The sequence below is a fragment of the Myotis yumanensis genome, unplaced genomic scaffold, assembly GCF_028538775.1.
Source record: "Myotis yumanensis isolate MYYU_CA2020_CCGP unplaced genomic scaffold, mMyoYum1.0.hap1 SCAF_4, whole genome shotgun sequence".
NCBI lineage: Eukaryota > Metazoa > Chordata > Mammalia > Chiroptera > Vespertilionidae > Myotis > Myotis yumanensis.
The window spans coordinates 63,267,013-63,282,190 of NW_027223755.1; the positions used below are offsets into that span (position 1 = coordinate 63,267,013).

General features: G+C 35.1%; 1 protein-coding gene across 2 annotated transcripts in view; it reads right to left on the reverse strand.

The window, feature by feature from the left end:
- The window catches only part of PJA2 (praja ring finger ubiquitin ligase 2), a 64,546-nt gene that overhangs the window by 19,529 nt on the left and 29,839 nt on the right, over positions 1-15,178 (reverse strand). For both annotated transcript variants that reach the window (XM_070412428.1, XM_070412427.1), the window contains exons 4-5: positions 14,017-15,067; positions 4,864-5,046 (exon numbers count right to left, since the gene is read on the reverse strand). In XM_070412428.1, coding sequence (XP_070268529.1) covers positions 4,864-5,046; positions 14,017-15,067 — 1,234 coding nt within the window. The remainder of the gene's footprint in view (positions 1-4,863; positions 5,047-14,016; positions 15,068-15,178) is intronic.

Genomic DNA, 15,178 nt, shown 5'->3' on the forward strand with positions numbered 1-15,178 from the left:
GTTTGTTTCTTTACTAATTTCTAGGAGTTCCTTATACATTCTGAACATTAAGATTTTATGTTCTAGAAATATATTCTCCCAATTTGTTCCTTTCCTTTTCACTTCCTCTTCTTTTTATAGCTTTCTACCCTTTATTTTCCCATCATGTCATGATAAGACCTCCAGCAACAATGGCTATGGAAATAGTACTAGTAAGCATCCTTGTCTGTGTCTGTTCCTATTTTAAGCGGAGATTTTTTAAGTCTACCTTACTGAAAAATTTTTTTTTTACTAGAGACTTTTTATCAAATCAAGGAAATTCTCTTCTAGTCCCAGTTTCTGAATTTTTATTATGATGAGGTATTAAACATTATTAAGTGATTTATTTTCTCCATCTAAAGAATCTACATATGAATTTTCTCCTGTATTTTGCTAGTGGTGAATGACATTTATACTTATGTGAAACTACCATTGCATTTCTGAAATAAATTCAGATTTATAATTGAGTTTTACCTTTTAAAACAATACATTTCCAAAGTCAAATTTCCAATAATTCTGTTTAAGATTTTAATGTGTATTTTAATGAAAAAAATATATATAATTTTCTTCACATACTCTTGGTATTAGGGTCTACTGACCTTATTAAAATGATTTGAAGAAATAATTTTTTTCTAGTCTTTTGAAGAGTAGAATGACATGATCCTTAGAAGTTTAGTTTAAGAGAATTGAGCTCTAAAACCATTTGGGTCAGTTGTTTTTCTCCATGGGAAGATTTTAAATCATTGATTACCAAATTGAATAGTTATAGTATTGTCAGGCTTTGTATTTCTTCCTGTGTTTTGATGAATTATATTTTTCTAGAAATTTGGCAATTTCTTGTAAGTTTTCAAATTTACTGGTACAAAGTTTACCAGTACTCTTTTAATATTCAATCTTTATTATTTTATAGCAGTATCCACTTATTTATTTCAGTCTTATTTATTTATGCCTTGTCCTTAATTTATTTACTATCCAAATGGATTGTCTTTCTTAATCTTTCAAAGTTTCAACTTCTGATTTCTTTAATCTCTGCTTTTGTCTTTCCCAATTTAATCTACTTTTGTTTATTCTAACATTCCTTTTCTATTTTAAGTTAAATGCACAGCTCAATTTTCAGTTATTATTCTTTTTTTAATGTAAGTATTTTTAAAATTTCCCTTTAAGTACCAATTTCATTGCATCCAAAAAAATTTGATTGGTGGTATTTTCATTTACTTGTGAACATTTAAAATTTCTATTATTTCTTCTTTATCCTCCTGATTATTTAAAAGAATGGATAATTGAATTTATTTCTAAGTTAACAGCATTTTGGTCAGAAAATTTTGAGGGCAGGAAAATGACGCTGAAATGTGTTAATCTGTGCTTTGTAATCTAGTACAAGTTCGGTTTTTATGTTTGTGTATTCCAAAGAATGCAGTGCTCATTAAACCATGCTTAAATGAGTTGTTAAAATATGCTAAAGATATATGAATTTTTTTAGATCCATGAATTATCAGTAAATGAGAAACGTATTTAAACATTTCCCAATAGTAAGTTTGTCAATATTCTCTAGTTTGGTCAAATTTTGATTTATTGTAAGTCTATTTCATTAGAAGTATTCAAATTAAAATTGCTACATTTTACCGGTAAATTGGACTTATTACATAATGACTCTCATGCTCTCCAATAATGCTTTTGTGTCTTTAAGTCTACTTTGCTAATGTTAATATAACTACCATTTTCTTTTAGTTAGTATTTGCCTGAAATATCATTTTCTACCCTTTTATTTTCTTTCTTTCTATTTACTTATGCTTTTTGTAAACAGCATTTAACTTAAAGAAAACAAACCGATCTGAAGCTTTTATAAGCAGGGATTAGGCAATTTATATTTATTGCAGGACTTGTTTCTATATTCTATGTTTTTCATCTCTATTTTCTGCTGTTTTTATGCTTTTTTCTCCCTTTCTTTCCTTTTATTCAAATTGACTTTAAGTGTTCTTTTGCACACCTTGATTCCTTTCTTTCCTCCTCTACAGGTTTCCAGTACATATACCTTATAGTGGTTAACCTTGAAATTTTACCATACAAATTTAAACTACGTCAAAAGTTAACTTTCAATCCTCTCCCAAACAATACATTTCACCTCTGATCTTCTCCTTAACAACTTAAGTATGATTGTTGTCCAGTGTTTTAGTTCTGTACTTCTCACCTCCCACTTTTATTTTTTTAAACAAATTAGTGGGTTTTATTATTATAGGATATCAATGCAAGTAGCTGATGATTTACAAATGTGTTTTTGTTTATACCCATATAATATTTATATTTAATTACAATCTGGGACATTTTCCTTAAACTTGAAAGTTAAATATCCAGTTACCTACATGCCATTTACACTGTATGTCTGTCCAAATGTCACTTAAAACTTCCAAAGAGTTCCTACTTCCCAGTTCTCTCCCCAAACTTCTCCATCTCAATCAGTGACATTAGCATCTACCCAATGCTCAAACCAAAACACCCAGCCATAACTGACTGATTCCTCCTTCATCTTACACCTAATTCATCCTTTTATTTATATCTCAAAAATATTCTCAAACTTCTTTTCTTTACTTAATCCTCACTTATTATCCCCTAGTCCAAAACCAAATTTACCACTTCCCCCGTTTAACTTTAATCCCTTTCCAATTCAATCTCCATGAAACAGCTAGAGTGATCTTTTAAAAATGTGTGTCAGATCAATGACTTCTCCAGTTAAAATTTCACTGATCTCTGAATAAATTCCAGATGCTGTATGTCCTGCATAGTCTGGTTCCTGAGCACTTCATCTCATTCACTTCAGCTACACTATCTTCATACATACAAAGTCCTTTCCTTTTCAGTGCCTCTGCTCTGACCTTTGTGTCTGCCTAGAAAGCTCTTCCTCAACTGCTAATTCTTATCTTTCAGATCCCAGCTCAGAAGTCATTTTTATGAAAGTCCTCCCTGAATGTAGGCCCCATCAGTTACTTTCTATCAAATTAGTGTTTTATTTCCTTCAGACTAAACATCACAGTTTGTATCATGTTTGTATCTTATTATTTGTCTCTCCCACCATAATGTGAGCTTCACAAGGGAATCTTCTTTTGTCTTGTTGACTGATATATATTCCTGGGAACCAGCACAATGCTTAGCACATATTAAATGCTCAATAAATACCTGCTGAATGAATAGATAATTACTACCACAAATTACATATGAAACAACAGTATTAGTAAATTAAGTAATAGTGATTAAAGATGACAGAACATATAATCTGGAAGAGCAAAAGACTCCACCTCAACCTACCAATGTGCAAAAGCAATTACATTTGTAAATTTCTTTCTTTACAAATTTTCTAATATGTTTTACTCCCAGATTTTCTTACAGAATTCATCTCATGCTGGAAATTTATACCCTTGGAGAAATACTAATTTTAATATTAGTCTAAGCTTAAAGATTTTTCCTAAGAAAACATATTCACCAAAATCAATCCCATGAGACTAAATATTAGAACCAACTAATTATCATAGAAAAAAATTAAAATGATCACAAAGCTACTCCATCACCAAGCTAGGTTTCACAAACAAATACTAACAACATTTAAAGGAATAAACAAGCTATTTAAATAAGAAGCTATTTAAACAACTTTAAAGGAATGAATAAGTTATTTAAAGGTATAAATAATCTACTTAAACACCAAGAATTCAAAAAGAAATAAAGGAAACATAATCATTTAGCAAAGTATCAAATTGTTATCAAGACAAAAAAAAAACTAGCAACAATTCGCACAATGGCTCTCAATATTAAAATCCTATGTAAAATATTAGCAAACAGAATCCAGCAGTTCACTATAATGAGAATAAACCATGATTATGTGATCATGTTGAGTTTATTTCATGAAACAAGGGCAATTAAATATTAAGAAATACAGTAGCCCTAACCGGTTTGGCTCAGTGGATAGAGTGCCGGCCTGAGGACTCAAGGGTCCCAGGTTCGATTCCGGCCAAGGGCATGTACCTTGGTTGCGGGCACATCCCCAGTAGGGAGTGTGCAGGAGGCAGCTGATCGATGTTTCTCTCTCATCGATGTTTCTAACTCTCTATCCCTCTCCCTTCCTCTCTGTAAAAAAAATCAATAAAATATATTTAAAAAAAAGAAATACAGTAAAAGAATTATTCTTTAAAAGTGAAAAATCTTATGATAATTTCCACTGATGCTAGAAAGACTTTAATAAAATTAGAGAGCATTCTTGCTAGAAATCTATAAAATAACGGAGGTACTTCCTTAGTGCAATTTAAAAAAAGTGTGTGTGTGTGTGTGTGAAATCAACCTAAAAGCCAGAATCACTCTTACTGTGGAAATAACTAGAGCAAGGGTTGGTAAACTGTGGCCCATAGGTTATTTCTAGCCTGTCACTCACTGGTTTATATAATTAAAATCTTGTTGCAAGACAGCTATACCCATTCATTTACTCATTGTCTATGGCTACTTTTACACTACAATGGTAGAACTGAAAATATTTGCTATTTGGCATTTCATAGTATATAGCCACTGTATAGCAATTATAGCTCTAATTCACTCATACCTAACTCCATCAAAGTGATCTTTTCAATGACCAAGTTTTCTTTAGTAAAGCAAAGTGGAAACACATACTGTATTTTAATAGAAGGTACTGAAATTGCCTGTATTTTCAATTTGACTGTTCTTTGTAACACACTAAAACCATAATGAAAAAAATGAGTAGGACCTACTGGTCCTACACAGGACTTGTAAATGCATTTAATAGCATACCCAACATCTGAATGTGATATATAGCATTCTTAAAACAATAGATCTCAATGTTAAACATACCCTTCCTGAAGAGATAATTCTTGGTTTTCTTCAGGACTACTGCTATCACTGTGTAGTCCAGGTTCATTTTCATCTTTTCCTGGTAGAGTCTCCCAACTTTCATCACTTGAGGACTGATCTTTTTCTGTACCAGAAAATCGATGCGGCAAAGAAGCAGACCATTCTCCATCACTGCACTCTGAACTGGAAATTTAGAACAGAAAGAAAATAAATTGTCATTATATGGTATGAGCATTTATCATTTGGAGTGTTAACCAGGCATCATGGTATAGACTACTGATGTCACACATTCTTCATCAGCTGCTAATTTTTTTTCCAGCTGCTAATTTTTAAAATGAATAAATAAATATATTCAGCAGAATGTAACTTTTTTTATATCCTCACCTGAGGACATGCTGAGAAGGAGTTGGGGAGAGGGAAGAGAGGAGAGAGACAGAGAGCGAGAGAGCGAAACCGAAACCTAGGGTCTGTGCCCTGATGGAGAATTGAACCAGCAACCTTTTGGTGCAAGGGACGATGCTCCAACCGAGTCATTCCAGCTGGGCAGAATGTAACCTTCTCAAATGAAGGTAGCATATGGCACGGCAAGTTATGAAATTATTAATTTATTAGTTTCTTCATGGAAGTATGTAATTCCATGGTGCCAAAATATAGATTCTTCATATTTTAGACATATTTTTAAGTAAAAATTTAAACTTAACTTGGTAATTAAAAGTTAAATGCTATATAAAATAAATAATGATAGATTTATTATTCACCTGGCCTGATTAAAACAACTTTCTAATTAAAACAACTGTCTAAACATGATGAAATGTCTTCTATGAATAAATTTCTACTATTATAATGTTTTAGAAGCTTAACTATTTTTTCCTTCCTTTTTCACAGACTTTAAAATGAAGATACATTGCCAAAACCGGTTTGGCTCAGTGGATAGAGCGTCGGCCTGCGGACTGAAGGGTCCCAGGTTTGATTCCAGTCAAGGGCATGTACCTGGGTTGCGGGCACATCCCCAGTGGGAGATGTGCAGGAGGCAGCTGATCGATGTTTCTCTCTCATCGATGTTTCTGGCTCTCTGTCTCTCTTCCTTCCTCTCTGTAGAAAATCAATAGAATATATTAAAAAAAAAAAAAATGAAGATACATTCAAAGTCATATAAAGTAGCACTGACAAATCTTTAGTGAAGTTCTTTGGTAGGACTATGAACCCAAAATATATTTCAATTCAAGAGAATATTTAGGTAAGAAACCAAAACATATGATAAGGGGTTAATAATGAACCTCAGAAAATTATTTTATTGGTTATATTTAACCTTGGTTAATCTGGTTACATTTAACTACTCTTAAAAGCACCAGTCATACTACCAAAGGCAAAAATATTACTGATGTTAAAAAGAAATCAAAGGGCTAAAAATTAATCCTTTTTAAAAGTATGTTCCAGAAATTAATATGCATTTGTGATACAAGTGGCAGAAAGTAATACATGAACAATTTTCTATTAGTATTTCATTCTGAACATTATGACAAATTTCAAACTTAAGGTCTATCTATACCAGCCGTGGGCAAACTACGGCCCGTGGGCCAGACCCAGCCTGTTTGAAATGAATAAAACTAAAAAAAAAAAGACTGTACCCTTTTATGTAATGATGTTTACTTTGAATTTATATTAGTTCACACAAACACTCCATCCATGCTTTTGTTCCAGCCCTCTGGTCCAGTTTAAGAACCCATTGTGGCCCTCGAGTCAAAAAGTTTGCCCACCCCTGATCTATACTAATAAAGAGCTAACATGCTAATGGTCGGGATGCCGTAACGTGTAACGACTGGACCATTAGCATATTAGCTGGGCTAAAGTGGGGAGGTGCCCAGAGGAGGCGGGACCATCCCATGCCAGGGAGGGCGAGGGTGAGAGCCCATAGCCTCCCCCCTCACCAGTCCTTCGCCACCCACCGCTTGCACTCAGAGCGCCCCACGGCCCACCTGCCAGGCGAAGGAACACAGCACAACAGGCAGGAGGCTTCCACGCTCTCCTCCGGCACCATGACAGGGCAGAGCCGCCGCGTTCCTCTGGAGACAAAGCAGGGAGGCGCCCAGAGAAGGCGGGACCATCCTGAAGTGACTTGAGGGACTGAGGGCAGGGCTTGAAGTGGCCAGAGAAGGCCAGAGGGTTTGGGGGCTGGGCCAGACACACTGGAGCTCTGTGTGGACAGGTTCGGGTGTCAAGGCAGGGCTGCAGGTGGGTGGGCGGTGCTGTGCAATTTCACGTGCTGGGCTCCTAGTTATTAAGTTAAAAGTCCAAATTGGCTCAGATGGAGCTAGTCAGAGGAGCCTGTGTAACTCTGATTACTTTTTTTTTTTTTACTATAAGAAAACAAAAACAAACAGAAAACAAAGAACCTACCACAGGCAATTTCCTTACCAAAGAAACAAAATACTGTATTTATATATTTTACATCAGGTGAAAGTTCTATCTATGACAGCCTCTTTTTACCCCTGGTAGTGGAATGCCACATTGCTAAACACAAGCTTTGAAGTAAGAAGATTTAGGTTAGGATCCTGGCTCAGTACTTACTAATAATATAAGCCCAGGCATTTAACTTCCTTAAACTCACTTTTCCTCATCTGTAAAATGAGAAAATTGATATTTACTTTTCAGGGCTATAGTAATATTTAAATGAATACTATAGATACAATGGCTAGCACAATTTTTGGAAAAGGGTAAACATTTAATAAAGGTGGCAGTTACTTTCTTCATTATATAAGCTGTTTGCTAGACCTTTCATTTGGATTTCCAACCAGCACACCACCATTTTTCTGTTTTCTATACCTAAGAAAGTCTATATCCTCTGGTTTGTCTTACTAAATGGTAATATCAGCCACGTGGTTATCCAATTAGCTTTCATTTTAGTCTCTTTACACCAGAGGTCAGTAAATTCTGCCCTGAACCATGAGTCAAATCTAGCCACCTGTCCATTATTTTTATGAGCTGGAAGCTAAGAATGGTTTTTGTGTTTTGTTTTTCATGTTAAAATGGTTACATAAGTGCCTACACAATATCCTCGCTTTATCTTTTGGTCCACAAAGCCTCCAGGGGTCTGGAGGAGACATAGGTCGATGGAAGAGAAACTGTGGAGCAGGAAAGGGTGAGTGAGCAAGCTCAGTAGTAGCACTGTAGTAAAAGAAAATGAATACGGAAAAAAGTCACCTGACTATGGAAATCAGGTAACTGTTAACATTACAGAATAGACAAATAATACTGAGAAATAGATTTGGAGGTGTTTAAGAAGACTGGGTAGCTATGAGTATGGAACATTTACTCTGAAAAGTCAGCAATGAAAGAGAAAAACAAACGGGCAAGTAGTTAATGGAGGGAGCAAGATCAAGTGAAGGTTTTCCCCAGACTTAGAAAAACTGGTGAATGGGAGTTGGAGGGGAGCAACCTAGGAATAAGGATAATAGATAAGTAAGGTGTCAGATATGACTGCAGGTACAGAATGAGACAAGTTACTTCTCTTCACTAAAAAAAATGAAAATAGAAATACTGAGATATTCTAATATAAGGAAGTGGAAAACAAGAAAGTTCATGGTTAACTATTTCAGTATCTATAGGAAAGCAGGAGACAAAGTTATCTACTAAAGAGTGACAAGAGTGCATAAAACTAAAAGCAAAAAGAGAAAGAATTTAACAATAAGTTTTCAAAGAAAATAAGCAACAGAACAAGTAGGATATGAAATAATTATGGGTTAGAGGACCATTTGTTCTTGATTATAAAAACTCATGACTTAAAAATTTAAATTCTCAAAAGAAAAACTAAATTAAGTACCAGTTTAATTTTCATACACTCTAGTACTGTCTCCCATTAACATTTAGAGCTATATTAAAAAACAGACCATTATAACATTACAATGTTACACTTTTTACACATTCAATTGTGACCCAAAAACTTTTTACACATATTGGAATGAAATTATGTGATTTCTAAACAAACAATTTATGTACAAATCATAGCTAGAAATAAGATCTAGAAGTAAAACCAACCAAAAGCAACTTCTTCTTCACAAAATCCCTCAAGGAACTGGTTAGTTTGTCTTCCTCTATACAGTGGTCGGCAAACTCATTAGTCAACAGTACAATGATTGAAATTTCTTTCTTTCTTTTATTTTTTTATATTTTTTATTGATTTTTTACAGAGAGGAAGGGAGAGAGATAGAGAGTTAGAAACATCGATGAGAGAGAAACATCGATCAGCTGCCTCCTGCACACCTCCTACCGGGGATGTGCCCTCAACCCAGGTATATGCCCTTGACCGGAATCGAACCTTTCAGTCCGCAGGCCGACGCTCTATCCACTGAGCCAAACCGGTTTCGGCTGAAATTTCTTTTGAGAGCCAAATTTTTAAACTTAAACTATATAGGTAGGTACATTGTTATTAACTTAATTAGGGTACTCCTAAGGCTTAGGAAGAGCCACACTCAAGGGGCCAAAGAGCCGCATGTGACTCGCGAGCCGCAGTTTGCCGACCACGGGTCTAGGACATTTCACCACTGTTAACATTTAACTATATTGTAATAGAGCGATACATATAGAGTTGTTTAAATATACAAGCCTGCTTAATTTAGTAAATAAGGCCCAAAGTGGTATCTTTTTTGAATTGTACCTGCTTTCTACAACTTTCTGGTTCTTTCCCTTAATATCAGAATATTATAATCTGTAACCCCCTAGCATGCCTGTAGAACAGTGGTTCTCAACCTTCCTAATGCCGCGACCCTTTAATACAGTTCCTCATGTTGTGGTGACCCCCAACCATAAAATTATTTTCGTTGCTACTTCATAACTGTAATTTTGCTACTGTTATGAATTGTAATGTAAATATCTGATATGCAGGATGTATTTTCATTGTTACAAATTGAACATAATTAAAGCATAGTGATTAATCACAAAAACAATATGTAATTATATATGTGTTTTCCGATGGTCTTAGGCGACCCCTGTGAAAGGGTCATTCGACCCCCAAAGGGGTCGTGACCCACAGGTTGAGAACCGCTGCTGTAGAACAAAGCTGTTTATCCCTAATTTAATCCTAAACTTTTATGAACTTGGAAATAAGATGAAAAGGTGTGCTAAAATGTTAGAGTGTGTGTTTTAAGACCTTTGTCTTGGCTGCTCATAGATACTTTATTTGTCTCAATACAGGAAGATCAGAGATCTTTCTTCATGGCTCTGACCTAACTTATATAGAAGAGGAAAGGAGTTTAATTTAGCCTCATGATAATTACCGGTACATCTTGTCTTCTTCATTAGGATGGTGAACACCAAGGAAACAGAAATAATGATCATTTCCATTTACAGAATACCCAGAACAAAGTCTGACACTTAGGAGGATTTCAATAAATCTTTTTTGAATATATCAAATTGAAATAAACTAAATAGCTAATACTCTTTTTATTCTCCCAATATCAACAACAAAAAAAGCTGTCACAATATTTTTGTCTGAGGTAAGTTTTTTACCTTTTAAGCAAGGTTAAATAGGGACAGAAAAAACTGTGAAAGAAACCTCAAGTGCTATAAGAAATGGTTAGGAGAACAGTTAGGCCCAAGGTTAAAATGTACTGACATGGCTAAAAGGTCCTTTTAAACTCAAGATCTCAACAGTTACTAAAGTTCTCAGGGTTTATTTCAAAAAAGCAGGATATTAACCTTACCTCTTTGGTCTAATTCCAAGTCTGGTAATTATACGCTGCCTATTAAAACTCCCCTTACAGTTCTAATTTAATAAGGTGGTGCTCAGTTCCTGTCAAACAGCTCAGAGCAATGCTACCAGCTGCAGTGCTTTTCCCATAGATTGTAATGTTTCAGATGTGATTAAGTGATCATTCAAATTTTTCAGGGAAGAATAGGGTCATGCATTCATTAACCCTTTTCGGTCCAACGCGGAGGCTGACTCAACAGACCAGGTCGGCAGTTCCAATGTCGAGGCTGAGGTCGACACCGCAAACCGGTTCAATATTCAATCCCATCAATTAATTTGGACCAGACTGTTTGAATTCCAAAAATAAAATTGGACTCAAAGGGTTAAAATGCCTTTCCACTGATAAAGAATATATATGTTTCTAAAGTGGCCAAAATTTCTGTATCTATACATATATCACAGTAAATTTTAGTTATACTCTTGATAAGGGAGTTCAATTTGTAACTGTTATAATACAAACGTAAAATATTTTTCAAGTAGATCATCTATAAGTTTTACAAAACATTGAACACTCAAAAAAAATCATGCAGATTCAAACCAGAAGCTATTTGTACTTTCTTTCTCAAAACACTTATGATAGAGTGACAGTGTTCCCCATTTCTCCAAACTGCTAATATCAGAACTGAGCAGGACTACCGTAAAACATAAGGGAGATGAACAGTTGGCAAAATGAAACTAAACAGGAGTTACAACTATTAAATTTCAATCTTTATCTCGCATCATATTAAAGGCATCTGGCAACTGTGATCCTTTGCAGGGAGCAAGGGCAGAGGAACTGAAAACACTAAGATAGAAATAGAATTCCTCGTTAAAATTGTAGTGACTACTGAAATGAAGTCCGAAAACATATCTTAAGATTTATAAATGAGCCCTAACCGGTTTGGCTTGGTGGATAGAGCATTGGCCTGCAGACTGAAGGGTCCCAGGTTCGATTCCAGTCAAGGGCATGTACCTTGGTTGTGGGCACATCCCCAGTAGGGGGTGTGCAGGAGGCAGCTGATCGATGTTTCTCTCTCATTGATGTTTCTAACTCTCTATCCCTCTCCCTTCCTCTCTATAAAAAATCAATAAAATATGTTTAAAAAAAGACTTATAGATGAAAATATAAGTGGAATCCTAAATAGAACCATTACACTTATTCTGTGGTGAATCTTTAAAAAAAATCCTGTTTCTGGCATTTCAATATGTTTTTTAAAAGTGCTCCAAAATTACTTTAACCATTTAAGCACACCCAACTACAGGTTCTATAAGTCAATGTATTACTAAAAAGTTAATAAAAAAAAGTTTCTATTAAACTATAAGTACTTTTCTCATCTGTATAATCTGTTTGTAAAATAATCTATTATTGTTCAGATTAATGACATTTCACTTAAGGAAAAAAATTATAAATATGTATGCTAATACAATACCCTATAACTATTAAAAAACCCAGAGTTATTCTAAGCAAACACTTCCATTCACAAAAAGAATCAATTTAAAAGCCAAGAGTCAAGAAAACTACATTTTTTCTTTAGGTTGGCAAATAGCATAAAAATTTTAACTTCATTAGATGACATTATGCCTGACTATTAAAAGCAAACAAAAGAGGTTTTTATTTTTGATTAGTGTGTCCACAGTGGAGAGGGCACAGCCAAATTAAATGACTTTCTTCAAAAAAAGCAAAAAATGTAATGGGAAAAAATGCAACACGCTTATACTTTCAAAAAGATAAATTATCTAAGACTAAGTTGTTTTATTTTTTAATAGTAACTTCAAGGTAAATAGAGTTAACAATCCAACCCAAAAGTCTTAGGAATAATTATGTTTTGTGATTTAGATCCCCCTCCCACCCACTCCCAACCCCCGCCCTTGAGATTTAGAACATTACCTAACAATTCCCAGTGGGTCTAAACCAGCACCCAGTAATCAAGCATTCATAATACTGCAACAAAATTATAAATACTTGAAAAAAAGGCCTCATTTTAGTTCAGACCCAGATCTGCTGTCAAGTAACTTAACATCAGGTCAGGTTTTGCTGCCAACATCCATTTTTAGAACTTTGTGGATTTTGGATAAAAGATTGTGGATTTAAACTGGAAAAATGGAAACGTCAGACAAAAGTTTTAACTATCTTTACCCTTAACTTAAAAAACAGTGGGTTACAAAAATATAGTCTATTAAGCCTTAAAGTTTACAAACTTCCATGATAGTACAGGTATTCTATTTCAACTGTTCCTACAAGTTAGTTAATTCATATGTCCAAAGAAAATAACATATTTTATTATGATATAAAATGCATAAAATATATTCATTTTCTAAAGTATGTCTTCCTTTGTTGCACCTGCTGGTTAAAAAATAATTATTTCCACAAGCTAATAAAATCTTGAAATTGCTTTGTAATTGATCATAGTTAGGGTTTCAACTAGCTTAAAAGGAAATTTGAACTCTGGGATAATAGACTCAGCAATTGGACAAAGAAATTCTCCATTTCTCTTTCTGTTGTCTTACATTTTGGAAAAATAGAAAAAAAGTAGGTAACAGGGATCAAAATGCTTACTATAAGAAAAGTTATGGCCCTAGCCGGTTTGGTGCAGCAGATAGAGTGTCAGCCTGCAGACTGAAGGGTCCCAGGTTTGATTCAGGTCAAGGACACATACCTCAGTTGCAGCCTCGATCTCTGGTCCCAGTCTGGGCAGCAACCAATTGATGTGTCTCTCTCACACCCATGTTTCTCTACCCCTCCCTCTCCCTTCCACTCTCTCTAAAAATCAATGGAAAAATATCCTCGGGTGAGGATTAAAAAACACACAACATACCTAGACTGGTTTTCCACAGAATTTTTAAAACTATGATAAATGTTCACCTTGCAATTCATTAATTGAGATACAAAGAATTAAAATAATTAGTATCTATTCTTTTGTAATAACAATCACCTGGTTATAATTTCTGTGAACTCCTGAAATACCTCAAAGACAGTTTCTGTAAAAAACTAACCACTACTTTGCATGTATGGTTAGCACTTGGTAACCACTTGGTAAATAAGAATATTTAAACCTGGCCAGTGTGGCTCCGTGGTTGAGCACTGGCCTACAAACCAGATGGTCACAGTTCAATTCCTCGTCAGGGCACATGCCCAGATTGTGGGTTCAATCCCCAGTGCAGGGTCATGCAGGAGGCAGCCAATCAATGATTCTCTCTCATCACTGATGTTTCTATCTCTCTCTCCCCCTCTCCCTTCCTCTCTGAAATCAATAAAAATATACATTTTTTTAAAAGTATTTGATAAGTTAAAATATCTAATTCCCTGAGATAACGTATCTAGTTATGTGGCCTCTTTACCCACAAAAAGGTCCATCAAACATCATTGTACTAGAAAGAAATCACTTCGCTCACTACACGATCTGACAAAGTATTGAATAAAATCTTACCTGTCTTCATCTTTGTCATACAGTTGGTAATAATCTCCACAGCCATTCCAAAAGGTGTTATCCATAACTCCTTGCCTTCCTGCTGTGGCTCCACTTTCTGATGTTATTTGGTTATTTTCTGTTTCACTCTGTGTAACTCGTGCAAAAGGTAGATCCAAGAACATACAATCATGTTCTCCATCGTAGTCATCACATTTTATCAAGAGGTCATCTGAGCCATTTTCCTCAACTTCCAAAGCCTCCCTCCACCTCTGAACACTTCTTTGTTTAGCCTCATGCCTATTAAAACCTGATTCTTGGTTCACCTGGCTTGAACTTACCAGTTTTCTAACTTTAGGCCTCACTACCTGTTCAGGAGAACTTCCCTGCTTGTTGTCCCTATCTCTGGTATTTTGTTCACTGCAAATATGCCCCAGAGCACAGGCTGTATCTTCAGTTGAATTTTCTCTCTTTCTCTCCTGGCTAGTATTATTTTGTTCTTTCTTTCTAATAATCTCCTCTTCAGAGGAGGACCTCTGAAATTCCTGATTGGTTTGACTGACAATGTCACCAGTAGAACTTTTCACTAAAGGAGCTGAATCAAACTCTTCAAAATCATCTCGTTTTTCACAGCTAAAAGCGGGAACTGGTGGTAAAAGACCTGTATTTGCCTCTACCTCTCCATTTTCCAACTCAAATATTGTACTGCCCAAAGCTTCCTGATATCTACCACCTTCCACAACTTCTGAAGAAGGCTGAAGACGGTCATTATCCTCCTCTCCATGTCTGCCATCTGGATCATGAGAGTCAGTATGAACCAATGCAATTCCATTTTGGACACTTGAGGCATTACAGGCTGCTGAAGTATCTTCTCCCTCAGAGTTATTATGAAGATTTGTACTGCTTCCTAAGGTCTCCCTGCCTTCCCCACTATGTTGTACTGCAGCAAAGGATGGACTGCTCTCAATGGTCTGATTCAATGCTGTATCACAAATGGGAATTTCTGTTTCACTTTTTTCAAATAAAGGATTGTTGGGTAAAGAAGACTGAACTTGATCCAATGGACTGGAACCTTCATAGAGAACAAAAGAAAACATATTTGGAGAGATTAATTTAGATAAAATTTGATTTAATACTGGCTATTTAAGTAAAAATCATATCAATTATTACCTCTTTGAGATTA